Source organism: Ranitomeya variabilis, chromosome 4 (genome assembly GCF_051348905.1).
Source record: "Ranitomeya variabilis isolate aRanVar5 chromosome 4, aRanVar5.hap1, whole genome shotgun sequence".
In the NCBI taxonomy this organism is placed as follows: domain Eukaryota; kingdom Metazoa; phylum Chordata; class Amphibia; order Anura; family Dendrobatidae; genus Ranitomeya; species Ranitomeya variabilis.
This window is the reverse complement of record NC_135235.1, coordinates 94,624,666-94,651,394: the sequence shown is the minus strand read 5'-3', so window position 1 is coordinate 94,651,394 and position 26,729 is coordinate 94,624,666. Positions and strand designations below refer to the sequence as shown.

At 47.9% G+C, this 26,729-nt stretch overlaps 1 protein-coding gene across 1 annotated transcript; it reads right to left on the bottom strand.

Moving 5' to 3' along the window:
* Positions 1-4,819: 4,819 nt before the first annotated feature.
* Positions 4,820-12,269, bottom strand: LOC143768444 (interferon-induced protein with tetratricopeptide repeats 5-like). The gene is made up of 2 exons (XM_077257115.1): positions 10,194-12,269; positions 4,820-6,423 (listed from the first exon to the last, which is right to left on the bottom strand). The coding sequence occupies exons 1-2, from the start codon at positions 10,262-10,264 to the stop codon at positions 4,974-4,976; spliced, it is 1,521 nt and encodes a 506-aa protein (XP_077113230.1). The 5' UTR covers positions 10,265-12,269; the 3' UTR covers positions 4,820-4,973.
* Positions 12,270-26,729: the final 14,460 nt, after the last annotated feature.

Here is a 26,729-nt window from a genome sequence, read left to right as displayed (position 1 = left end):
CAAAGAAGCAAAGCTGATCCATGCTTATACACAAAAAGGCTGATTAATAGATGGATTTATATACTCATATATGTAGACGACATTTTGATTTGTTTTGAACAAGAAAGGGATAACGAAAACATTCTAAAAATCCTGAAGCAACATTTCGAAATCAAAGACTTGGGAAATGTAAAACAATATCTAGGAATACAGGTAGAAAGAGAAGAAGACGGAAGTTTCCTACTGAATCAAAATCACATGATTCAAGACATAACAGAAAAATTTGGATTAAAGGATGCAAAAACAGTAAAATCTCCACTGGAAACTAATTATCTCAAAGAGATGGACAGCGAAAAAAATATGCTACCAAATAATGAAGAATACAGAACAGCAATAGGAAAACTACTGTATCTAGCGACCGTTACAAGACCAGACATCGCAGCAGCAGTAGGAATCCTGAGTAGAAAGGTATCAAAACCAAATAAAGCTGATTGGAATGCCGTGAAGAGAGTAATGCATTATTTGAAAGGAACTAGCAATGTTAAGCTGAAATTACCCACAAGTGATGATTGCATTTTAACAGGATATGTTGATGCAGATTGGGCTGGAGATCCAACTGACAGAAGATCTACCAGTGGACATATTTTTTTTCTCACAGGTGGACCAATAAGTTGGACAAGTAAGAAACAGTCAATTGTGACAATATCTCCAACAGAAGCAGAATATGTTGCCGCAGCACATGCAAGTCAAGAAGTACTGTGGTTAAGACAATTGTTGACAGAATTAGGACAACCACAGTTGGCACCAACAAAACTGAAAGAGGACAATCAAGGATGTCTTATTCTTGCTCAGATGGAAAGAGTCAATCCAAGAACTAAGCATATTGATGTGAAATATCATTTCTTGAGAGATCATCAGGAACAAGGAGTCTTGAAGTTAGAGTACTGTCCTACTGAAGAAATGACAGCAGACATCTTCACGAAGGCGTTGAATGCTGATAAACATCAGAGACTAATAAAAAAGTTGGGTTTGATTGAATAAGTCCTTATTGTTGAGAAAGGGTGTTGGCATATGCAACAGATTAGGACTTATTATAAGTGAAAGGAGGACTTTATACTAACCAGACAGCAGATGGCGATAGTGTGTAAAGTTATATACTTGCTGTAATGTGGGGAGGGAAGCTCTCAATTGTTAGTTGTTTTCTTACTTCCTGTTTTTCTTCTTCTTCTTGAATGTGTTATGTCAGCAGTGCATGGACTGTGTGACACTGAATTGTATCTCATGCTTATCCAGTATGAAGTAAATACTGTTTACTCAAGATATCTTGCTGATTGAAGCTCTCGTAAGTACAGCGGTGACTGCAAGAAGACGCACTCTGCAACATAGCACACGGCACTACCTGTTATCACACATCCATAAGTGCTGTGGCCCAGCACACCCAAGGTAAGTCAGTGTAATACAGCACATCATTCCACGCGATTATACCTATAGTGCAGGAGTCCCCAACATGTGGCTTGAGAGTCAGCTTGGTGCATTAGCACAAGGTTCAGCAAACAAGTATGGAGACAGAGAGTGACTTTTGTGAGTTGCCCTGCATAGAAGAGCAGATCTGGATATGTCTATATGGGGGGATATACATGGTAAACTGGAGATAGGATGACACTGCCAGTTAGTGCATTGATTGAGGCTGGGTGCGATAGTGTGATGAATGTGCTTGATCAAAGAATATTGAAAGGGGTTAATGTGGGATTGTATGGATGTAAGTATACTGCTTATAAGGAAGGGGCAGTGGTGGGATTCAGCCGGTACGAACCGGTACGCGGCAGCCGTTTACTAAAATTTCTATCTGCCAGCGTTCCGGTAATTGAAAATGGTTACCACGCCCCTGGACCGCCTCCGGACCGCCCCCGGACGGGTTGCTGTGCTGCTGGTGGGGATTGTTCACCCCGGGAGGGTGTAAACTACAATCCCCATAATGCAGTTCGCTCACACCGGAAGCGCCTCTACTGCAGGGCACGGGTAGAGTGGCGGTTAATGTGAGTGGCCGAGATAACTAGTAAACGCAGTGGCATGGTGGGAGGAGACTGGGAGCTATCGGCTGCCATGGTAACAGTGAGACGCCCCGTGCTGTGCAGCAGCTGCGGTTCCGGCCTGAGCGCGGCTTTGTTATGAGTCCCACTCCCAGCAGGAGCCGTGTATGAGGCGGCCCGGCGCTGCGCTATGGTGAGTGAGCCCATCATCTGGGGTCCTCCAGGGTCATGTGACCGGCGCCTGGGATTCACTGCTGACTTCTGTATTTCAGGCTGCCAGGAATAAGGCTGGATTTAAGGGTGAGTGCGCCGCTGTGTACTTGTCACTTAAGGTGCCGTTACACTGAGCAACTTACCAGCGATCGCGACCAGCAACGTGATCGCTGGTAAGTTGCTGTGTGGTCGCTGGGGAGCTGTCACACAGACAGCTCTCTCCAGCGACCAAGCGACTTCGGCATCGCTGAAACTGTCTTCAGCGGTGCCGAAGTCCCCATGAAAAAAAAAAAAAAAAACACTACATACGCACCTTCTGTCGTCCTTCATGTCCCTCGGCGCTTGCCGCACTGACTGTGTCTCAGCGCCGGCCGGCCGTAACAGCTGTGCCCAGCGGTGAACCGCTGTTACTGCAGGTTCACCGCTGGGCTCTGCTTTACGGCCGGACGGCGCTGAGACAGTCAGTACGACAAGCTCCAGGGGACGTGACGGACAACAGACGGTGAGTATGTAGTGTTTTTTTTTTACTTTTACCATGGTATCCATGGTAAATATCGGGTTACTAAGCGCGGCCCTGCACTTAGTAACCCGATGTTTACCATGGATACCAGTGAAGACATCGCTGGATCGGCGTCACACATGGCGATCCAGCGATGTCAGCGGGAGAGTTGCGACGAAAGAAAGTTCGTCCACTCTCCCTGCAACCAGCGATATCCCAGCAGGATCCAGATCGCTGCTGCGTGCCAAACATAGCGATATCGCTATGCAGGACGCTGCAACGTCACGGATCGCTGGCGATATCGCTGCAACCTCGCCCAGTGTGACGGTACCTTTAGGGATTTGCAATATTTCCTATGAATTATGTGAAGGACTGGTGCAGTAATTACCCAAACATACCTCTCCGGACGTTATAGTCCCCAGCATGAATCTGCCAGGGCATGCTTGGAGTTGTAGTTCTACAACTGGACACTGCATAACTTACAAGGTTTTGTCAAATTTAGCAATTTTCAAACTCAATTTTTGTGCCCTTAAGGCCGGGATCACACACAGGGCCGTATTTGCCACTAGGCACGCGAGGGCACGTGCCTAGGGCGGCGACATTGCGGGGGGGGGCGGCACCTGAGCAAGGTTTTTTGGTTTTTTTTAGTCCCGGGTCACAAACGTGACCGACCGCCCCCGCCCGCCTCCGAGTCCCACCCTCCCTCCTTGAAGACGATACTCACCCTGCTCCAGCGATGCCTGGTCTCAGCGTCTGTAGCGCGTCCAGAGTGAGCGGTCACGTGGTACCGCTCATTAAAGGTCATGAATATGCGCATATTCATGACCTTAATCAGCCGTACCACATGACCGCTCACTCAGGAAGAAGGTGCTGCGGCGGGACAGAGCCAGAGGGAGGATGTCGGCGCAGCCGCGCGGTGTGCGGGACAGCTGACAGGTGAGTATGGGGGGCGGAGGGATGAAGGAGGAAGGTAAGCCGCCCGAGCCATGCAAGATGGGAGAAGGAGCGGGGGAGGGGGTGGAGAGATGAGCCATGCATACCGGGGAGTATGAGCCATCAGCCATGCATATGGGAGGGGGAATATGAGCCATCAGCCATGCATACAGGGGGGGGAATTATGAGCCATCAGCCATGCATACAGGGGGGGGGAATTATGAGCCATTAGCCATGCATACAGGGGGGGGAATTATGAGCCATGCATACGGGAATATGAGCCATCAGCCATACATACGGGGGGGGGGGAATTATGAGCCATGCATACAGGGGGGGGTGGAGAGATGAGCCATGCATACGGGGGGTGGGGGGGTGGAGAGATGAGCCATGCATACAGGGGGAGGTGGAATATGAGCCATGCATACAGGGGGGAGTGAATATGAGCCATGCATACGGGGGGGAGTATGAGCCATGCATACAAGGGGGGGGGGTCATTATACAGTATGGAGAACTGTGTGTGGCCATTATACAGTATGGAGCATCATGTGTGGCCATTATACAGTATGGAGCATCATGTGTGGCCATTATACAGTATTGAGCATCATGTGTGGCCGTTATACAGTATGGAGCATCATGTGTGGCCGTTATACAGTATTGAGCATCATGTGTGGCCGTTATACAGTATGGAGCATCATGTGTGGCCATTATACAGTATGGAGCATCGTGTGGCCGTTATACAGTATGGTCCATGACTTTAATACCGTATGTCACAACGTATTCTTGTCATTAAGGGAGACAAACTGCTTCCAAAAATATGAATTGTGCCACTGGGCGTGGCTTATTAGTATGGGCGGGGTTATTGAAAATGGGCGTGGCCAAAACTCCGGCCGCCGCGACTTAGAGGACCTGTTATTAAAAATTTGAATCCCACCCCTGGGAAGGGGGGACACAAGTTTTTACTCTGCTCTCCATTGGCTGCTATTATATTGGCACTCTAGGGCTCTTGGTGTCATACTTTAAGTGGGAGGGATCCTGCTGAATGTGGCTCGTGACCATCTATCAGAGCTGAAGGTGACTTTCGAGGTAAGAAAGATTGGGGACCACTGCTATAAGAGATGGTCCTGCACATAAAGTGCTTTCCTTATTTTCTTTGCATATTCCCAACTTATAAAAGCACTGAGACACTTCAACACCTCCCCATTCTCTCCTCGTTTCAACTCTAGTTTTAATTGTTTCCAATATATGTCTTGAAGTTTACATTCATGAAAGGAAAAAGGAAAACCTTACATATACAATATATCTTGTGGTTCACTCATTTTTCATATTGCCAGCCTTAGCTCACAGAGCTCACTCACATATTCCTCATTATAAGGGTCATATCTCAAGGCTTTTTCATAGCAATTAACTGCATCATTTCTTTCCCCATTAGTCTTATGGACAAAGCCAAGCAAAGCGTAACCCTTAGCATCACGAATATTGTTCTTAATCTTCTTTGAAGAAATTCTTCTTAGACACTGTTCACTCCATTCTCTCTCTCGCGAGGGTACAGTGATCTGTAAACTCTTTTTATAGTATTCGATGGCTTCGGATTCAGACCTCAGACAGAATTCTTTGAAATATCCATAATTTTCATAGATCTGCTGCTTTTCCTCATCTATAAGATTGGTGAATGCTAAAACAGTTTTAAATGTCTCTTCTGCTTTAAGATATTCCTGTGCTTCACTATACATATTTGCCAAGTCTACATGTGCATATACGTATGTTTTCTTGCACTCTAGAGTCTTTTCAAAATATAAGAGGGCATTTTGGATGAGGCCATTTAATTCTTCCGAGTTCACTCGTTTGTTATAATTGTTCCCATTTCCAAGTACTTGATTTTTACGCAAGAAATACTTTTTCCTGTAACATAGTCCAATCTGGTGATGCAAAAATCCAGAAGTTGGGATAAGATCTACTGCAGTTTTAAGGACACGCAAGGCCTCATCTATCATCTTAGCTCTTCTGTAAAACTTTGCAACATATCGGAGCAGATATGGATAGTTTGGAGCTTGCTCTAAGGCTTCTTCAATATATCTTTTTCCCTCACCAGTCCTTTTTAGGTCTTGCAGCTTTAATGCAAGAAGCGCCTTCACCACAGGATCACTTGGATTCTTCTCTACTGCATTTTTCAATAACTCTAATGATTTGCATTCTGAAGTAGCACATCTTCTGCCATTGAAACCTTCCAGTCTGTAGACAACTGTTGCATATCCAGTGATCCACTCAGGATTTTCTGGATCTAGCTCTAAAGCCTTCTGAAAGCATTGTTTTGCATCTTCATAATATTGTCCACAAAATTTTACCAGTGACCAACCTTTTTCCCCATAGATTTCTGCTATTTCTTGTGGACCTTCCAGTTCTTTATAAATCTGCTCTACTTTATCTATGTATTTCTGAGAATTTTCATACTGCTTCATGTAGTAGTACACCCAGGCATAATTTCCATACGTCACCAAATATTTTTGACCAGCCCCATCTGGATTGTTTCCTTTAATTATTTCTTCTGCTATCTCCAAAGTGGTGATAGCTTTTGTGTAATCCTTTTTCAGATGCATCGCATAGGCCAGGAAATTGTACACCATGTATTTGTACTTGGTGACAAGAAATTTCTGTTGGTCATACAGCCTGTCTTCTAATTCATTAAGCTCTGTGTCCTGTAGAAGAAGTTTCCAAGTAAAGTGACATTTAAGTTGTAGCAAATGCACCTTTAATGTCTCCTTTGATGGCCCACTGTAAATATAAATAAAGGAGTTAATTGTTAATGATAATTGATTTAAAAAATGCTAACACATAATATACGCGCAAATGTACAGTACTATTTATTAGTTATGGATCAGTTAAAGTGGAACTATACTTTCAAGAAACTTTTTAGAATAAACTGTGTACTTATTTATACAATATTGTATGACTTTTATTTTAAATTGTCACTATTTTTTTTCTCTTTTTCTAACATTTTAGGTTGTAACTCTAATTTACAATTGACTCTGAGCTAGTGGGCAGACACTAGTTGCTATGATGTCTCCCATATCTTGGTAGCACACTAACAGAAGCTGCAGAGGCATGGAGGAAATTATAAAACAGTTCTGAGGTGTATGGCAGAGCGGTGGGATAAGCTAGGTAGAGTCATGATCAGCATAGTCTATTTCTCTTCTGCTCAATCTGCTTCTCTCCTCTTCTTCCATAGAGTTCAATATTGTTGTGTAACCTGACTTTCTATGCTGCCAATATGTCTTGCCTTGAACAAGATGGATTTGAACATTTTTTTTTAGAATAGTTGATTAGTTCATTATGGAATGTAGAAGGTAAGAAATGTCTCATAATTGGAGAAAGAAGCAGATTTGTTATATTTACGTGATCTATTGTTTTGTGCAAAGTACATTCCTCATTTAATATCAGTCTCAACTTACTGTATGTAACTCTGTGTTACTGTTCAGGTTTGACACCTGAATAAAGCTTGTTGAAAGGCTGCAGCGCAGTCAATCAACAAGCGTTTAGGTTATTGGCACTTCCGGCCCCATCATAGCCATGCTAAAGCATGGCTGTGATTGGTCATCACAGCATGTGAGTGTAGGAAAAACAAGAGGGATCCAGTATCCACTTAATTATGTACAGTTAAAACGTGACTTTTAATTAGAAAAAATTAACATTAAAATTATAAGAACAAAAAAACATGCCAAAAAGATGAGGGAGAAAGGGAGGTAGACTCAAGATGGGAGGGGGGAAAGATAAAAGGATCTATGCATTTCAAGCTGTAAAGCTCTTAGTCCTGGACTACATCTACATCTAGTATTTTTATGACCTCCGTGATTTTTCGGAACAGTATCAAGTCTTCTAGGCATTAAATAAACAAGTTGGTGATATATTTCAACATCTATCTTTCTCAAATTTTCAAGAATAATCTGTTTTAGAGTCTGGATGCTGAATGGAGGCTGGTGCTCAACTTGTCTCTCCAGAACTCCCCATAAGTGTTCAATTGGGTTCAGATTAGGAGACATACTAGGTCACTGAGACTTTCACCCTGTTTTTCAGAAACGCAACAATGGCTTTAGATGTGCTTTACATCATTGTCATGTTGGAAAAGTGCATGTCTACAAAGTGCATGTAGTGATGGCAGTATCTTCTCTTTCAGTATAGAGCAGTACATCTGTGAATTCATGACACCATCAATGAAATGTAGCTTTTTGGATGATGGATTGAACAGTAGTCCGTGAGATGTTCAGAGCTTGGGCTATGTTTTATAATTCAACCCTACTTTACAACTTTATCCCTGAATCATCTGATGTGTTTCTTGGTTTTCATTGTCCTTTTTTGTTCCCTAAAAGTAACCTCTGAGGCCTTCACAAAACAGCTGTAGTTATACTGAGAATAAATTATACACAGGTGGATTAAATTTACTAATTCTTTGATTTCTGGAGGCAATTGGTCATTCAGGATTTTATTTAGGGGTATCAAACGACAGGGGACTGAATATAAATGCATATCAGAACTTTCAGATTTATATTTTTAAAATAATTTGAAAATCATTTTCTTTATACTTCACATATACTTGCTACTTTGTGTCAGTATAGCACATAAAATCCAAAGAAAATACATTTCAGTTTTGTGGGTGTAACGTGAAAAAATGTGGAATAGTTAACCGGGTATGAACACTTTTTCAAGACACTGTGTGTGTATATATATATATGATATACAGTGTGTCTGTAAAGTCATGGTGCACTTTTGACCACTCACAGGATCTATTTATAATTTACATTTTGACACCCTTTCTCTGGCCCAATCATATCAGACCCGTTCATGATGAGAGGTAACAAGAACAAACCAAACAACACAAACTCATTTAAGCTGTTGCTGAGCCCCCAGTGAGATTAACCCCTGAACTCTGATTAATACACTGCCAGGTTATTGACATTAATCAGCCACAAACTTATGCCAGCTGTGAGGTTTTCCATGCCAGTCGAGCTGTGGATGGTACAGAAGAAAGTTCAGTGTGTTCTGTGGCTCGCTAAATTCGAATCCGTGACCAAAGTGCTATGTGAATATCGGATCGTTTATAGCGAAGCGCCACCACATAGGAATAACATTACTCGGTGAAGGAAACCGGCAGTTTGGTGGGGAAACCCTGTTCTGGTAGGCCATCAGTCAGTGACGAGTCTGTAGATGCTATATGGGATAGCTACCTAAGGAGCCCTAAAAAATCAGTGCATGTGTGTGCTCGACAATTACACCTAAGCAAGACTACAGTTCATAAGGTGTTAAAGATACTCCTTTGTTTTACGGGGTACAAATTGCAGCTGTTGCACTCTATCAAACCGGCGGATAGACCCAATCGATGCGCGTTTACTACAGATATGCTTCATGAGATCAACAGTGATGCAAGATTTTTGCAGAAGATTGTGTTTAGCGATGAGGCGACCGTCCATATCTGAGGACATGTTCATCACCATAATGTCCGAATATGGGCTGCTGAACATACAGACTTCCTTACCTACGTGTGGCAAGAACCTAACTATCATTTGGATGTGTGTAGGGCAACAAATGGAGCCCACATCGAACTGCACTGAATAGGTATGAAGCTGGGAGAGTTTTATTTTTTATTTGGAGCAGATTTCACATTTCTATCATTTTTTGTTGCTTTCCAGTGACTGGTCAAAAGTGCACCATGACTTTACGGACACACTGTATATCATCATAATTAAGTACACTTCAACAGATTTGTAAAGAAACCTTGCTGTCAGTTCATGCTTGGGAAAAGATCATAAACAATACAGCGTTGGCACTGTTTTGTATGGAGAAGTGGGCTAAAATTCCTTCAAGCCTTCATTCAGGACTTATGAGAAATGTTTAGATGAAGTGATTGCTGAACAAACTGGTCACACCAGATACTGAAAACAGACTTTTGACACTCACAGAAAAGTAATATTGGATAATTTTCCTCACTTAATAAATGTCAATCTCACCATTTTTACCTATTGTTAGATTTTGTTCTTTAAACCTATTTTTAGGAGGTGTGTGAAAATCTGAAATATATATTTTTAGGTAAAATTTATGCAGAAATATGGAGAATTATTTTCCATATTTTCTTATTTGTCATTATATGGTAAATTATAAGCTTTGACAGAAAAATAAAAAGTTATGGCTGATGGAATGTGGCTATTGTATGGATGTTGAGGTACTTAACCTTGCACCTAGGTTCTGCTTTCTACATTACATTAATATCAAGCTTGAGTAATTTCTACCCTATGAAACTCCTATTGTGAACGAACTATCATTTCATGAATTACTATAGTTCTCAATTAATCTCTGTTTCTATGTCCTTTTTTTCTCTACCACTTAAACTTAAGTTTTTAGTTGTTAGATGTCTTCAAAGCACAATATAGTTGACATCTAAGCTAGTTAAGTAAAATACAAGGCAGAGTCCTATTAGCATTTCAACTAGATAGGGCAGTTTGGGGTTTAATAAACCCAAACATTCAGTAGAAATATAAAGGTATTTAGTTTACCTCATTCTGATCCCTGTCTTCTCGTCTTTGTGAATCAACGATGAACTTTCCAAGTGTAATATAGTGACCATAACTTGAGGCTTTTATAACCAGGTCATTCTGGAAGAGGTGCTCATCATCACCAGTAGGAGGAGAAGAAAAAGAACAAACGATATTGCTCAATGCCAGTAGACAGAGAATGGAAACTGAAATCAGCTAAGCTAGTAAGCGGACACTTGTGATTGGGCATTCATAGGATCACGAATGCCGCACACTGACCACAAATAAATAAACAAATAACAAGGATAATTGCTAGATAAAGACTCTACACACCAGCATTGCATTGATATAAACCACAATATTTTTTTACGCTTAATCTTGCATTCATTAAAACTTTAAATAAATATGAAATTAAATTCAACCAATAACAATAGTGTTTAGTCATAAAAAAGGAAATGTATGACTCCAATTTAAAGTGAACACCCTTAAAGACCATATTTATATGGAGAACAATCTCATTAATAAACACCACAAGACCAAAGGAGGGAGAACAGGTTGCTGTCGGCTTTTCTTCTTCAAAGACACCGCTGACTGCTTTAGCATTGCCATAATTAGCTTCTTGAGGTTCCTGCTGAAATTATGCTGGCTCCATAGTTCTCCATGTGCAGAAACCTCATGATTGTAGAACCTGCTCATGGCAAACAAAGATGACCTTGGAATGAACTGGAACAGGAGGGTATCAACACTTCGATTGGGGAGACATCCAGTAAAATTAAAAATGTTAGCACGTCCCCATGTAGTTCCCACCGCTAAAAGCACTTTCACCATTCATGGGATCATAAGCATCACACATTCTCACAAAAATCTCACATTCACATATTCTAACTTAAAGAATACCAAACGTTAATTAAAACTTTTAATAAATAAGAATGCAATGAACATACTGTGGTATTGCAGAATATGGGCCAAATTTTACAATTATGACCACTGTCACTTTATGAGGCAATAACTTTCAAGTGGTAAGATTTCTTCAATATGACTTGCGTTTATTTGTGATAAACAGAGAAATTTTGCAAAAATTTAGAAAGTGTTGCAATTTTCAAATTTTGAATTCTTATATCCTTAAATGAGAGAGATATGTCACACAAAATAGTTAATAAATAACATTTCCCACATGTCTACTTTAAATCAGCACGATTATGGAAACAATTTTTTTTATTGGGAAGTTATAAGGGTTAAAAGCTGACAACAGAGAGATCAACTCCTCCCATGTTCTTGTTGTACCCCAGTGCACAGTGTCGTTTATGGACCTATGCAGAGTTACCTCATTCAGTGCTGAGGGTGCTAACATCACTGTGTATGGTGGTCAAGATAAGGACTTTTCACTTGTACTTGCACTTGACCACCAGGATGTTGTCGCTACATTGGGCTCTGCTCTCGCCCTGTTTGAGCATCTGCCCAATTAGAATCTTAAAGAGGCTTCTCTGATTTTTGCAGACTGTACTGCAGTCTGCAGTAGCTCATGCAGAGAGGGACTTTAACAGTGGCCCAATGGTATAAATGTTATCTACGTAAAGGTCATAACCTTGATCCAGCAGTGGGTGCACCAAATCCCACACAATTTTCACACTCACTACCAGGACAGGGGGGCATTCAGAGAATTGAATCCGGGTGTCATTTCCTTCATAAACCCTAAACTTCTGGGTGCACCCTGAGATATTCTCACACAGTTTGTACAGCTTAATTCCATACCTGGCCCTCTTGCTGGACAGGTATTGCCAGAATTTGAGCCTCCCTTTGAAATGTATTAGGGACTCATCCACGCTGATGTCACTTTTGGTTTCGTACACCTCAGCAAACTTGTTGCTGAAGTGCTCAATGACCGACCAAACTTTGAAAAGTCAGTCAAAGTTGGGGTCATCCCAGACAGGACATTGTACATTATCATTGTAATGCAAGAATTTGTGGATGGCCTCAATGCTTGACAGGGGTATAGCCATGCAGAACACTGGAGGGTTAAACAAAATGTCAACACTCCAATATTGCCAAATCTCTGGCCTATTCACTATCCTCATGTAAAGAACCAGGGCCCAAAGCTTAATCATTTCTATGGCATCTACAGGTTTTACAGTTGGTAAATGATGAAGTCGGATTTTGGGGTAAAAATTGCTGGGTGTACACACTTGTTTGTGACACCACGAGTTTTAGAAAATCTTTAGAGAAAAGGACTTTGAAAAAGTAAATTTCTGTGAGGCCGATGGTTGTCAAATTGGATTCTTCATTGAATCACAAAATCAGCAATCTGTGGCTCATAATTTTTGGGAGGTGAGGTCTATACGAGGTCAGTAATGGTGGGCGCTGGTTCTGTTTCTGCCCAGTGGCATCTGCGTGGCGGTTCGGTATCACTGGAGGAAGAGAAGTTGGAGTCGGGAACATAAAGGAAGGTGGGATCCTCTCCCTCACTGTTAGTGTCGGAGGCATGGAAAGCGTATGTCTCTTCCGCTGAATACCGGATTTGGGACAAGCGGGACAACATTTTTTTAACATGTGTGGTGTTTGTACCAAATTTTTTTCAGGTGTATTTGCGAGTGCTTGGTGTACTTTTATTTTTTTATTTAGAAGAGAAAAAAAAAAGAATATCGAAAAAATATATAAAAATTTACTAAACGGACATCAGTAAAAAGCAAATTACTCAGCGCCTGCAGCTGACACAAACCTGATTCAATTCAGTAAAAAGTAGTGTAGTAGTTGACGATTACTATGGTATATTTTATATATTTTATTGTCACTAATCAGAATTATATTTTTATTGTTTTAAAAAACCTCCAACAACTGGAGGTTGATCACTGATGTTCAACAGTGATTAGCGCACAACGGCTGTGGGACACACAGATGATTTTTTTTTTCCACGCGGACACTAACTCAATTCAGTAAAAATACGTAGTAGTTACATAGCTCCCAACCGTCCCTCATTGTGCGGGATTGTCCCGGATTTGATTCTTTGCCCCGCTGTCCAGCGCAGGACGCTCTTATCCCGGGAGACAGCAGGAGAACTCCTGTCACACCCCCTTTTGTTAGGCCACGCCCCTTCCCCATGTTCCTGAGTCTCCCAGCGTCACTGTTTAGAGAGGGAGAGGGGACACTTCTAGTTTGAGGTAGGTAACAGCCGAACACAGCCTGGGTGCCGGCGGCATGAATGTAAGCAGCAGACCAGTGTGAGTGGACTGGAGCTGCTAATTATAATGCCTGGCTAGTGTAATCGTGCGTGGAATGAGTGGGGCTGAGCAGGGAGGGACGGACACACTCTCACACAGCCTCCCTCTGTTTGCCTCGGCTGCTCAGTGCTCACTGCTGTGTTATCTTATTGCAGAGACAGATGCAGATCAGTGTGAGTGAGTAGTCGATGTCACAGATCGATGTCTCACTGACACGTCTGTCTCCAGTCAGTGCATTTGAGGAGGAGCAGCTGCAGCTCCCTGGGAGAGGGTGACGACACGACGCTATTGTGGCTGCTATTTCCCCACGCATAAAAAGGGCTAAGCCAAAGCCCCTGTGACAGTCTGTGACACTGTATCATCATGTGCTATAATGAGACAGCAAATCATGGCACAATTAATTCATTGCTCTACACAAAAATTACAAGCAGCTCTGCTCGGTGCGCTGCTCCGCTCGGTACACAGACACACACGTGGCTCCGCTTGGTACACCTCGTACACACACGCAGCTCCACAAGGTGCACCTCGTACACACACGCGGCTCCGCTTGGTACACCTCGTACACACACGCAGCTCCACAAGGTGCACCTCGTACACACACGGCTCTGCTTGGTACACCTCGTACACACACGCGGCTCCGCTCGGTACACCTCGTACACACACACACGCGGCTTCGCTCGGTTCACCTCGTACACCCACGCGGCTCCGCTCGGTACACCTTGTACACACACACACGGCTCCGCTCGGTACACCTCGTACACACACACGCGGCTCCGCTCGGTACACCTCGTACACACACACACACGCGGCTCCGCTCGGTACACCTCGCACACACACACGCGGCTCCGCTCGGTACACCTCGCACACACACACGCGGCTCCGCTCGGTTCACCTCGTACACACACGCGGCTCCACTCGGTACACCTTGTACACACACACACGGCTCCGCTCGGTACACCTCGTACACACACGCGGCTCCACTCGGTAAACCTCGTACACACATGCGGCTCCGCTCGGTGCACCTCGTACACACGCGGCTCCGCTCAGTACACCTCGTACACACACACAAGCGGCTCCGCTCGGTACACCTCGCACACACACGCGGCTCCACTTGGTACACCTCGTACACACACACACACGCGGCTTCGCTCGGTTCACCTAGTACACACACACGCTGCTCCGCTTGGTACACTTCGTACACACACACGCGGCTCCGCTCAGTACACCTCGTACACTCACGCGGCTCCGCTGTATAGATCAGCTGACGTGCTCAGTTCAGTGCGGGCTCAGCGCCGGAGCCCGTGCTGAAACGGGGTTTATTACCTATGTCGTACTATTACGGCATAGGTAATAGAGTTAAAGAACAGCACCAGAATGGGGAAGGAGGGGGCATATACCATGATAAGGGATATATATTACCAGGATGGGGATATATATACCAAGATGAGGCCCAGTATAAGGGACATATACCAGTGTGTGTGTATATAGATAGACTAGCTATTGAACCCGTTCTACACCCAGGTGGCGAGCATTTATATTGGTATATGGTCTCCGTCCTGGTATGTGCTGTTTCCATCCTGCGTCCCAATCCTGTCATGTGCTCCCATCCTGCGCCCCCATCCTGTCATGTGCTCCCATCCTGCGCCCCCATCCTGTCATGTGCTGCTCCCATCCTGCGCCCCCATTCTACATGTGCTGCTCCTATCCTGCGCCCCCATTCTGTCATGTGCTGCTCCCATTCTGCGCCCCCATCCTGTCATGTGCTGCTCCCATCCTGCGCCCCCATCCTGTCATGTGCTGCTCCCATCCTGCGCCCCCATCCTGTCATGTGCTGCTCCCATCCTGCGCCCCCATTCTACATGTGCTGCTCCCATCCATATACCCCGTATGCTGCTCCATGAAGATTGATGGACCCCATAAGATGCTCCATAGTATAATATGCCCCGTATGCTGCTGCGATAAAAAAAAAATGGCTCAGGCCCCCAACTCTTGCAAAATTCACCTGTCCCCGTTCCACCGCTGTGCGCCAGTCTGTCTTCCGGGTCTCTGGCTGTGACTGTTCAGTCAGATGGCGCGCACTAAGCACGTCATCGCGCCCTCTGACCTGAATGTCACAGCCAGAGGATGCGGAAGACGGAGCCCCGTGGTGGAACGGGGACAGGGGAATATCGCATACTCGCCCTCCTGGCACTACCGTGCTTCTCCGTCAGAGATCACGGTATGCGTTCAGTGCTTACGCATACCGCGATCTCCTGGGCCACAATTCTCATCCCCGGATGCGTCACTCTATGGAGTCCAGACTGCGCAGGCGCTTGCTCAGTTTATAAAGGCTTCGGACACAGTGATGCTCCCAGTGTTATATTATAGATAGATATGATGCGGGGGTCCGGTTCAAATCTTGCACCACAACCCATCACACTCTATTTATGCTGCTGTTCTCGGTTGCTCTATGTGACTGTAGACATTTGACTCTTCACAGACACGGAAGCGGGCGGTTATATGACTTTGAGTATGTGACTTGCATACTCCTTTAAACATTCTGACTAGACATGACCAATCTCAGTCAATACTCTTGCATTGATATAGTCTGCACCCATCTAGTCAGTACCTGACTGCATGTATGTAAATCACATACTTGTGGACACATAACTAGTGTTGAGCATTCCGATACCGCAAGTATCGGGTATCGGCCGATACTTGCGGTATCGGAATTCCGATACCGGGATTCCGATACTTGCCGCGTATCGGATACCGGAATCGGAAGTTCTAAGATTCAAAAAGCAGAAATTCAGCCAATGAGATTGATTCCAAGTGTGGGCACATCCTGTTTAGCATGGAGGGCATGAAACTACTGGCAAGGCTGTGATTGGCTGGTGTAATGATGTCATGATGCAGTTTAAAAGTCGCTGGCGCCATTTTGCGATCACTCTGCTGTGAATTCAGTTAGTGACAGGACGCTGTTTGCTGACTGAGGGACAGTTTAGAGATAGCGATTTGCTTCTTTGTGCTTTCCAAAGGCTAATTTAGCAACCGCTGTGTTCACCTACTATTCACCTTGCTTTTGCCTTGTAGCGCTGTTTTCACAGCGATCTGCAGGGTCTGTGTGTGTGTGTGTGTGAGTGCAGCCCAGTCTCCAGTCTGAGTGCAGCCACATAGGCCATCCATAGTTGGTTGTATTCAGTTCAGGGAGGGTGGTTCATTGCCTCATACTGTTCCTTTTTTTTTTTTTTTCCCAAGTAGTGTAGTCTGCTGCTAATTTATTCAAAAAAATCCTATTAGTGTCTTTCCACCCGTCTCCAGCTAATTTGTGGAAAAACACTACATAGGATAAAGTAGAGGAGGGTTTTTGGGCCTTGCAGCGCCGTTTACGGCTGTCTGCACGGTCTCCGTGTGACTGCAGCTCGCCCTGTAATCTGTGAGCAGCTGTAGCCTGGTTGTCTCCAGCTCAGGGTTTTTCACTGCGTCATACCGCCAAATCAATTTTCTTTTTTTTCAAAGTAGTGTAGTCTGCTGCTAATTAATTTAAAAAAATCCTATTAGTGTCTTTCCACCCGTCTCCAGCTAATTTGTGGAAAAACACTATATAGGATAAAGTAGAGGAGGGTTTTTGGGCCTTGCAGCGCCGTTTACGGCTGTCTGCACGGTCTCCGTGTGACTGCAGCTCGCCCTGTAATCTGTGAGCAGCTATAGCCTGGTTGTCTCCAGCTCAGGGTTTTTCACTGCGTCATACCGCCAAATCAATTTTCTTTTTTTTCAAAGTAGTGTAGTCTGCTGCTAATTAATTTAAAAAAATCCTATTAGTGTCTTTCCACCCGTCTCCAGCTAATTTGTGGAAAAACACTACATAGGATAAAGTAGAGGAGGGTTTTTGGGCCTTGCAGCGCCGTTTACGGCTGTCTGCACGGTCTCCGTGTGACTGCAGCTCGCCCTGTAATCTGTGAGCAGCTATAGCCTGGTTGTCTCCAGCTCAGGGTTTTTCACTGCGTCATACCGCCAAATCAATTTTCTTTTTTTTCCAAATAGTGTAGTCTGCTGCTAATTTATTCAAAAAAATCCTATTAGTGTCTTTCCACCCGTCTCCAGCTAATTTGTGGAAAAACACTACATAGGATAAAGTAGAGGAGGGTTTTTGGGCCTTGTAGCGCCGTTTACGTCTGTCTGCACGGTCTCCGTGTGACTGCAGCTCTATCTGTTGTCAGTTCAGCCCCCAAAAAATAAATAAATAATAAAGTTCACCAAACACACCAGTTACACCACTTTACATTTCTGTAGGCCACATTAGCTCATATTAAAGTCTAGTCCACACTTTAGATAATTAGTGCTTCTTATACCTGTTAGGAGGAGTTGCTCAGGAATAAGCACACAAATCCGTTAGTACTTTTCTGCTTATCTTTATCAGTCAACCAAGATGAAGAAGGCAGTGAGTAAGGCACGTGGGCGTGGGCGTGGGCGCGGAGCAGGGAGGGGACGTGGGGATTCTGTGCCTGCTGCGGGCACCGGTGACTCATCAGCACCCACTTTCACCAGGCAACAGTCGTTCATGCGAAGCTTTGTGTCCGAGCGCCGTACACCGCTGCTGCGTGAAGAACAAATTGAAGCTGTTGTCGGATGGATGGCAGCTAATGCATCAACTTCCATTAGTGCCACATCCTCTCAGACACAGAGCACTGGAGAGCAGCCATCTGTCTCTTCACCACCTGCCAAATTGCCCAGGCAGACAGAGAGCCCAGGACAGGAGCCGTCTCTACTTCTGTTCTCTGAATCTCTTGGCTTGGAAACAGGGGGCCAGCCAAGCAGCATTGGAGAAATGGAAGAAGAGGCAGGGTGCAGTGATGCCCAACAGCTTTTTCTGTCTTCCTCTGAAGAGGCGGGTGGGCCAGTGGCTCCGGTCACCACATCGCAGGCCGCATCAGCTGATGATGACACTCAGGTGCCACTTACTGGTGCGTGCTCTGCTGCTGAGACTACCCAGGAGGAGCAGTTGGGGGCAGAGGGTAGTGTAGATGATGAGGTCCTCGACCCATCTTGGCGTGAGGGACAGGAAGGTGGTGGGAGCAGCTCTGAGGAAGAGATTCCCCGTACGGCCCAAAGAGGGAGAGGGAGGGGGAAGACTGCGGATCCTGCAGCCTCCGCTTTGGCACCCGTTAGGAGCATGTCTCTTCCAAAAGCCAAAAAGGGCGCTCCCAAGACTTGCAGTGCCTGGTCCTTTTTTGACACAGTTGCAGATGACATTTGCTATGTCAGATGCAACGTGTGTCATCAAAAAGTCAAAAGAGGGAAAAATGTCAGCAACCTCAATACCTCCAACATGTGGAAACATGTGCGCAACAGGCACCCGGCGGAGTTAGAAAAACACACTGAAGAGGTAGGCCAACCAACAGCGGCAGCTACCACCTCTTCAGCTCGTGTTGCCTCTTCCTCTACCTCACACGCAGCTGGTTCGGCGTCCTCCCAGGATCGCCGTGGAAGAACCTCTGCCCCTGTTGTCCAGAGACCCGCTGTAATTCCACCCGCAGCGCCACTTTCCCAGTCATCCACACACTCCCAGCCCAGTCTACAGCCATCGGTAGTACAGGCATGGGAGAAAAGGCGGCCTTTCTCGTCAAACCACCCACGAGCACAGGCTCTGACTGCAGGCATTGCCAAACTTCTGTCACTGGAAATGCTGTCATTCAGGCTGGTGGAGACTGACAGCTTCCGTGACTTGATGTCATTGGCAGTCCCACAGTACAATGTGCCCAGCCGCTTTTACTTCAGCAGGCAAGCCGTCCCTGCCCTGCAGAAGCATGTGGAGGGACACATAAAACACGCGCTACTGAACGCCGTCAGTAGCAAGGTCCACCTCACCACCGATGCGTGGACCAGTCAACATGGACAGGGGCGATACCTTTCCCTCACTGCCCATTGGGTTAATGTCGTTGAGCCGGGTACAGACCGTGCGAGTGGCGCAGGACGTGTCCTGCCCACTCCAAGGATTGCAGGAATCCATTCTGTACGCATTGACTCCTCCTCTTACACCAGTTCCTCAGAATCATCGCTGCAGGAGCCGTCACAGTCCACCTCCACATGGACCCGTGATGAACGTGTACCTGTTACGACCGACATGAGCACAGCCGTGGCCAAACGTCAACAGGCCGTCTTGAAATTAATTTTCTTGGGGAATCGTAGCCACACAGCGCAGGAGCTCTGGAATGCCATCAAGCAGGAGAGCGATGTGTGGTTTGTGCCAGCGAATCTCCAGCCAGGCATGGTAGTGTGTGATAATGGCCGAAATCTGGTGGCAGCTCTGGGCCTCGGCAACCTCACTCACATCCCATGTCTGGCACATGTGCTCAATTTGGTCGTGCAGAGCTTTTTGAGGGACTATCCGGATCTTGATGCACTGCTGCACAAGGTCCGCCTAGAGTGTGCTCACTTGCGGCGTTCCAGCACGGCAAAAGCGCGCATTGCGGCTCTGCAGCGCCGACACCGCCTGCCGGAACATCGCATCATATGTGACCTACCTACCAGGTGGAATTCCACGTTACATATGTTGGAGCGGTTGTGTGAGCAGCAGCAAGCTGTAATGGAGTACCAGCTGCTTCAGGCGCAAAAAAGTCGCAGTCAGCGCCGTACAGACTTCACAACCACAGAGTGGGCCACTATGAATGACGTCTGCCAGGTTTTGCGTCCCTTTGATTATTCCACGCGGATGGCGAGTGCAGATGATGCACTAGTCAGCATGACTGTCCCCCTTATCTGCCTGCTTGAAAAATCACTGCAAGCGCTAAGGGATGATGTTGTGGAAGAGGTGGAGGATGAGGATTCACCATTTCCATCATCTTCTGGACAGTCAGCGCCACGTGGTTCCTCACAAACGCGTAGGCAGGGGACCGTTTGTGAGGAGGATGAGGAGGAGTCAATGGAGGAGGAAGACATCCGTCCAGAGGAGGGAGTTACACAATTGTCCAGTAGTCAGTGTGTACAGCGAGGGTGGGGTGATGACGAGCGGGCAGAGATCACGCCTTCAGCAGGGGACAGCGTTTCTTGGGCAGTTGGCAGTCTGCAGCACATGGTGGATTACATGCTGCAGTGCCTGAGAAACGACCGCCGCATCGCCCACATTCTCAACATGTCTGATTATTGGGTGTTCACCCTCCTCGATCCTCGCTACCGGGACAACGTAGAAAGCCTCATCACACCGTTGAACCGGGAGCGAAAAATGCGGGAGTACCAAGACACACTGGTCAATTCCATCATCTTCTCCATTCCAACTGAGAGAAGTGCTGCTAGTGCATTCCAAAGCAGCTCAGTGCGTCCAGGCCGTGGTGGAGGCTCTGCACAAAGAGGGAGCAGAAGCAGTGCCTCTGCCCAAGGCAAGACCAGTATGGCCGAACTGTGGCACAGTTTTCTGTGCCCGCCACAAAAGTCTACACCATCACAGACGGCTCCAGTCAGCAGGAGGCAACGGTTCCGTCAGATGGTGACAGACTACATGTCTTGCCCTCTTGCTGTACTCCCAGACGGCTCTTCCCCTTTCAAGTTTTGGGTCTCAAAGCTGGATACATGGCCAGAGCTAAGCCAGTATGCATTGGAGGTGCTGTCTTGCCCTGCGGCCAGTGTATTATCGGAACGTGTCTTTAGTGCTGCAGGTGGTGTACTAACTGACCGTCGCATGCGACTATCCTCCGATAACGTTGACCGGCTTACTTTCCTGAAAATGAACAAGGCCTGGATCTCGCCGGAATTTGCCACTCCTCCTCCTGATTGAATAATTAGGTCACTGTATACGTTATCCAGGTCTCCTGTTGTGTTCATCTTTCTACCACCTGAACTTAAATTCCTGGGCTCCAACACCGCCAGTTGAGGCTCAGACGTGCCGTCTGCACAGTCAAAACATACGACCCAGTGTTATTGGGTTTCAGTAACGTCAGCTGATCCCCAGCTGTGTAGCCGGCAATGTGTCATGCGACCGCCACGCTGACACAACAACTGAAATGTAAGGGAATCTGTCCCCCCCCCCCCCAAGGCGTTTGTTACTGAAAGAGCCACCTTGTGCAGCAGTAATGCTGCCCAAGGAAAAGGTAGCTATTTTTGTTTAGCTCCTTGCACACGCAGAACTTAACACTTATAAAATGTGTCCACTGATACCGTAAAACCGTCCCGGAGGTGGGACTTTCCTTCGTAATGTGACGCAGCCCAGCCGTCATTCCTACCCCCCCGGCGCCGCGCACCGGCTCCTCAGCGTTGTTTTATTCCGTCCAGGAGCCTGCGCTGTTATGTTATCCCGTGGCCAGGCACACTTAGCGCTGCCCGTCTTCTGGCATCATTTGGTGTCTGGATGGCTGCGCCTGTGCGGCCGCGCTGGCAGAGAGCCCGCCTCGCAGTGTCTTCTGATTTAATCCCACTGGGGGCCTGGGATCCATGGACATGCGCAGTGCATATCTGAACCTCCACCTCTCACTCATTTCCCTATGGCTTCTTCAGACTGTTCGGTGTCAGCTGGTCCCTAACAGCATGCCACGGCCGTGACACCGCACAGTCTGAAGAAGCCATAGGGAGATGAGTGAGAGGTGGAGGTTCAGATATGCACTGCGCATGTCCATGGATCCCAGGCCCCCAGTGGGATTAAATCAGAAGACACTGCGAGGCGGGCTCTCTGCCAGCGCGGCCGCACAGGCGCAGCCATCCAGACACCAAATGATGCCAGAAGACGGGCAGCGCTAAGTGTGCCTGGCCACGGGATAACATAACAGCGCAGGCTCCTGGACGGAATAAAACAACGCTGAGGAGCCGGTGCGCGGCGCCGGGGGGGTAGGAATGACGGCTGGGCTGCGTCACATTATGAAGGAAAGTCCCACCTCCGGGACGGTTTTACGGTTGCAGGGGACACATTTTATAAGTGTTTAGTTCTGTGTTTGCAAGGAGCATGATGAAAAGAGCCACCTTTTCCTTTTGCATCTTTTGTGCTGCACAAGCTGGCTCTTTCAGCTACAAACGCCTTGGGGGGGGGTTAAAGGTTCCCTTTCGACTTTCTCAGGCTTCGGCCTACATTGTGTTCCTCTGCTTTTCCACCTGTCCCTGGGCTCCAACACCGCTAGTTGTTGCCTGGTAGTGCTGTACGCACAGTCCCAACAGTCGCTCCTCTGTTATTGGGGTTCAGTAACGTCAGCTGTTCCCCTGCTGTGTGTGTGGCAATCCCTCCTACCTCCTCCAACCTCCTCCTCCTCCACCTGTCCCTGGGCTCCAACACCGCCAGTTGCCGTCCAGAAGTGCTGTACGCACAGTCAACAGTCCCTCCTCTGTTATTGGGGTTCAGTAACGTCAGCTGTTCCCCTGCTGTGTGTGTGGCAATCCCTCCTACCTCCTCCTACCTCCTCCAACCTCCTCCTCCTCCACGTGTCCCTGGGCTCCAACACCGCCAGTTGCCGTCCAGAAGTGCTGTACGCACAGTCAACAGTCCCTCCTCTGTTATTGGGGTTCAGTAACGTCAGCTGTTCCCCTGCTGTGTGTGTGGCAATCCCTCCTACCTCCTCCAACCTCCTCCTCCTCCACCTGTCCCTGGGCTCCAACACCGCCAGTTGCCGTCCAGAAGTGCTGTACGCACAGTCAACAGTCCCTCCTCTGTTATTGGGGTTCAGTAACGTCAGCTGTTCCCCTGCTGTGTGTGTGGCAATCCCTCCTACCTCCTCCAACCTCCTCCTCCTCCACCTGTCCCTGGGCTCCAACACCGCCAGTTGCCGTCCAGAAGTGCTGTACGCACAGTCAACAGTCCCTCCTCTGTTATTGGGGTTCAGTAACGTCAGCTGTTCCCCTGCTGTGTGTGTGGCAATCCCTCCTACCTCCTCCTACCTCCTCCAACCTCCTCCTCCTCCACGTGTCCCTGGGCTCCAACACCGCCAGTTGCCGTCCAGAAGTGCTGTACGCACAGTCAACAGTCCCTCCTCTGTTATTGGGGTTCAGTAACGTCAGCTGTTCCCCTGCTGTGTGTGTGGCAATCCCTCCTACCTCCTCCAACCTCCTCCTCCTCCACCTGTCCCTGGGCTCCAACACCGCCAGTTGCCGTCCAGAAGTGCTGTACGCACAGTCAACAGTCCCTCCTCTGTTATTGGGGTTCAGTAACGTCAGCTGTTCCCCTGCTGTGTGTGTGGCAATCCCTCCTACCTCCTCCAACCTCCTCCTCCTCCACCTGTCCCTGGGCTCCAACACCGCCAGTTGCCGTCCAGAAGTGCTGTACGCACAGTCAACAGTCCCTCCTCTGTTATTGGGGTTCAGTAACGTCAGCTGTTCCCCTGCTGTGTGTGTGGCAATCCCTCCTACCTCCTCCTACCTCCTCCAACCTCCTCCTCCTCCACGTGTCCCTGGGCTCCAACACCGCCAGTTGCCGTCCAGAAGTGCTGTACGCACAGTCAACAGTCCCTCCTCTGTTATTGGGGTTCAGTAACGTCAGCTGTTCCCCTGCTGTGTGTGTGGCAATCCCTCCTACCTCCTCCAACCTCCTCCTCCTCCACCTGTCCCTGGGCTCCAACACCGCCAGTTGCCGTCCAGAAGTGCTGTACGCACAGTCAACAGTCCCTCCTCTGTTATTGGGGTTCAGTAACGTCAGCTGTTCCCCTGCTGTGTGTGTGGCAATCCCTCCTACCTCCTCCTACCTCCTCCAACCTCCTCCTCCTCCACGTGTCCCTGGGCTCCAACACCGCCAGTTGCCGTCCAGAAGTGCTGTACGCACAGTCAACAGTCCCTCCTCTGTTATTGGGGTTCAGTAACGTCAGCTGTTCCCCTGCTGTGTGTGTGGCAATCCCTCCTACCTCCTCCTACCTCCTCCAACCTCCTCCTCCTCCACCTGTCCCTGGGCTCCAACACCGCTAGTTGCCGTCCAGAAGTGCTGTACGCACAGAGCCAAACACCTCGCCAATGTGTTAGTGGGGTTCAGCACCGCCAGCTGTTCCCCTGCTGTGTATACGGCAACGTGTACTGCGACCGCCACGCAGACACAACAAGTTAAATGTAAGGGAACCTGACCCCCCCCCCCCCCCCCAGGCGTTTGTTACTGAAGGAGCCACCTTGTGCAGCAGTAATGATGATGCAAAGGGAAAAAGTGCCTCTTTTCGTGATGCTCCTTGCACATGCTGAACCAAACACTTATGAAATGTGTCCCCACACAGCGTTACACCGTCCGGTAGGTGGAACTTTCCTTTGTCGTGTGACGCAGCACAGCCATCATTTTTACCCCCTTGGCGCCGTGCGCCCCCTCCTCAGCGTTGTTTGAATCTGTCCCGGAGCCTGCGCTGTTAGGTTAGCCCTTGGCCATGCACACATGTTGCGCTGCCCGTCTTCTGACCTCATTTGGTGTCAGGCTGGCTGCGCCTGTGCGGGTGCGCTGGCCGAGATCCCGCCTCGCAGTGTCGTCTAATGTAATCCCACCGCGGGCCTGTGATCCGTGCCCGTGCGCAGTGCATATCCTCTCCTCTCACTCCCCTCCCTACGGCTTCTTCAGACTGTGCGATGTCAGCTGGTCCCTAATAGCATGCCACGGCCGTGACACCGCACAGTCTGAAAAAGCCGTAGGGAGGGGAGTGAGAGGAGAGGATATGCACTGCGCACGGGCACGGATCACAGGCCCGCGGTGGGATTACATGAGACGACACTGCGAGGCGGGATCTCGGCCAACGCACCCGCACAGGCGCAGCCAGCCTGACACCAAATGAGGTCAGAAGACGGGCAGCGCAACATGTGTGCATAGCCATGGGCTAACCTAACAGCGCAGGCTCCGGGACAGATTCAAACAACGCTGAGGAGGGGGCGAACGGCGACAAGGGGGTAAAAATGATGGCTGTGCTGCGTCACACGACAAAGGAAAGTTCCACCTACCGGACGGTTTAACGCTGTGTGGGGACACATTTCATAAATGTTAGGTTCCGCATGTACAAGGACCATAATTAAAAGAGCTAAGTTTACCTTTTCCAGCATTAGTGCTGTACACAATGGCTCTTTCAGCTACAAACGCCTGGGGGGGGGGGGGGGGGTTAAAGGTTTCCTTTCAACTTGCTCGAGTGCAGGCTTCGGCCTACACTCCGCTCCCCCTGCTCCTCCTGCTGACCCTGGGCTCTAACACCGCCAGTTTTTGCCCAGATGTGCTAGCTGCACAGAGAAAAACACCAGCCAATGTGTCAGTGGGGTCCAGCACCGCCAGCTGTTCCCCTGCTGTGTAGCCGGCAACGTGTCCTGCGACCGCCACGCAGACACAAGAACTGAAATTGAAGGGAACCTGTCCCCCCTCCCCCAGGTGTTTCTATGTTTTACAGCTACCTTGAACAGCAGTAATGCTGCATGTGTTCAAGGTGGCTCAGAAACTTATTCTCCTTGCCCATGTTGAAGTGAACACGTCTAAAATGTGTCCTCTGTGACCATTAAAACGTCCCTCAGGTGTGATTTGACTTTGTATTGACACACGCAACAAGCTCCTTGGTAACGCTGCCCGTCTTCTGGCATCATTGTTTGGCTGGCTGCGCTTCTGCGGCCGCCCTGACCCACACAACGCCCCTCGGTGTCTTATTTATTGGGACTGCGAGGGTGTGATTGATGGGCAGGATCAGTGCATCAGTTCGCCTGTCCCTCCTCTCCTTCCGCCTTCTTCGGACTGTGCGGCTTCATGGCCGTGGCATGCGATAAGGGATCAGATGACGCCGCACAGTCTGAAGCGGGTGTAAGGACCCGAGTGTGAGAGGCGAACATATGTGCTGCGCCAGGCCCTGAATCCCAGCCCCGCAGTGTTTTAACAATGTTAAGACACTGCGGGGCTGGGATTCATGGTCATCGCGAACCGCACCGGCCGACATTACATGATGCCAGAAGATGGGCAGCGCTAACGGCGCTAGGCCAGGGGATAACACGACAGCGCAGACTCCTGTACAGCAAATAACAACGCTCGGGAGGCTGCACCCAGCACCAAGGTGGGATTCTTGACACCTGTGCTGCGTCTCATTACAAAGGGAACTCGCGCCTCCATTACACAGTTTGACTGTATAAAGGGCTAAATGTTATACGTGTTTCATTCAGCGTGTGCAAGGAGAAAAATTAAAAGAGCAACCTTTGACTTGTGCAGCACTACTGCTGCATAAGCTGTGGCTCTTCTACTTTCTAACCCCTGAGGGGGGGTTAAAGGTGACCTTTGAAATCGGTTCAAGTAGGCTTCGGCCTACACTCTGCTCCACCTGCAGAGCCCGGGCTCCAACAACGCTAGTTGCTGTCCGGAAGTGCTGGCTGCACAGAGCCAAACACCTCGCCAATGTGTCAGTGGGGTCCAGCACCGCCAGCTGTTCCCCTGCTGTGTAGCCGGCAACGTGTCCTGCAAAAGCCACGC

Coding starts and splice junctions, on each gene's coding strand:
- LOC143768444 (XM_077257115.1), bottom strand. CDS start 10,264: ATGGTCACTATATTACACTTGGAAAGTTCATCGTTGATTCACAAAGAC. Junction 6,424..10,193: donor AAGACAGGGATCAGAATGAG/GTAAACTAAATA, acceptor TTATATTTACAG/TGGGCCATCAAAGGAGACAT.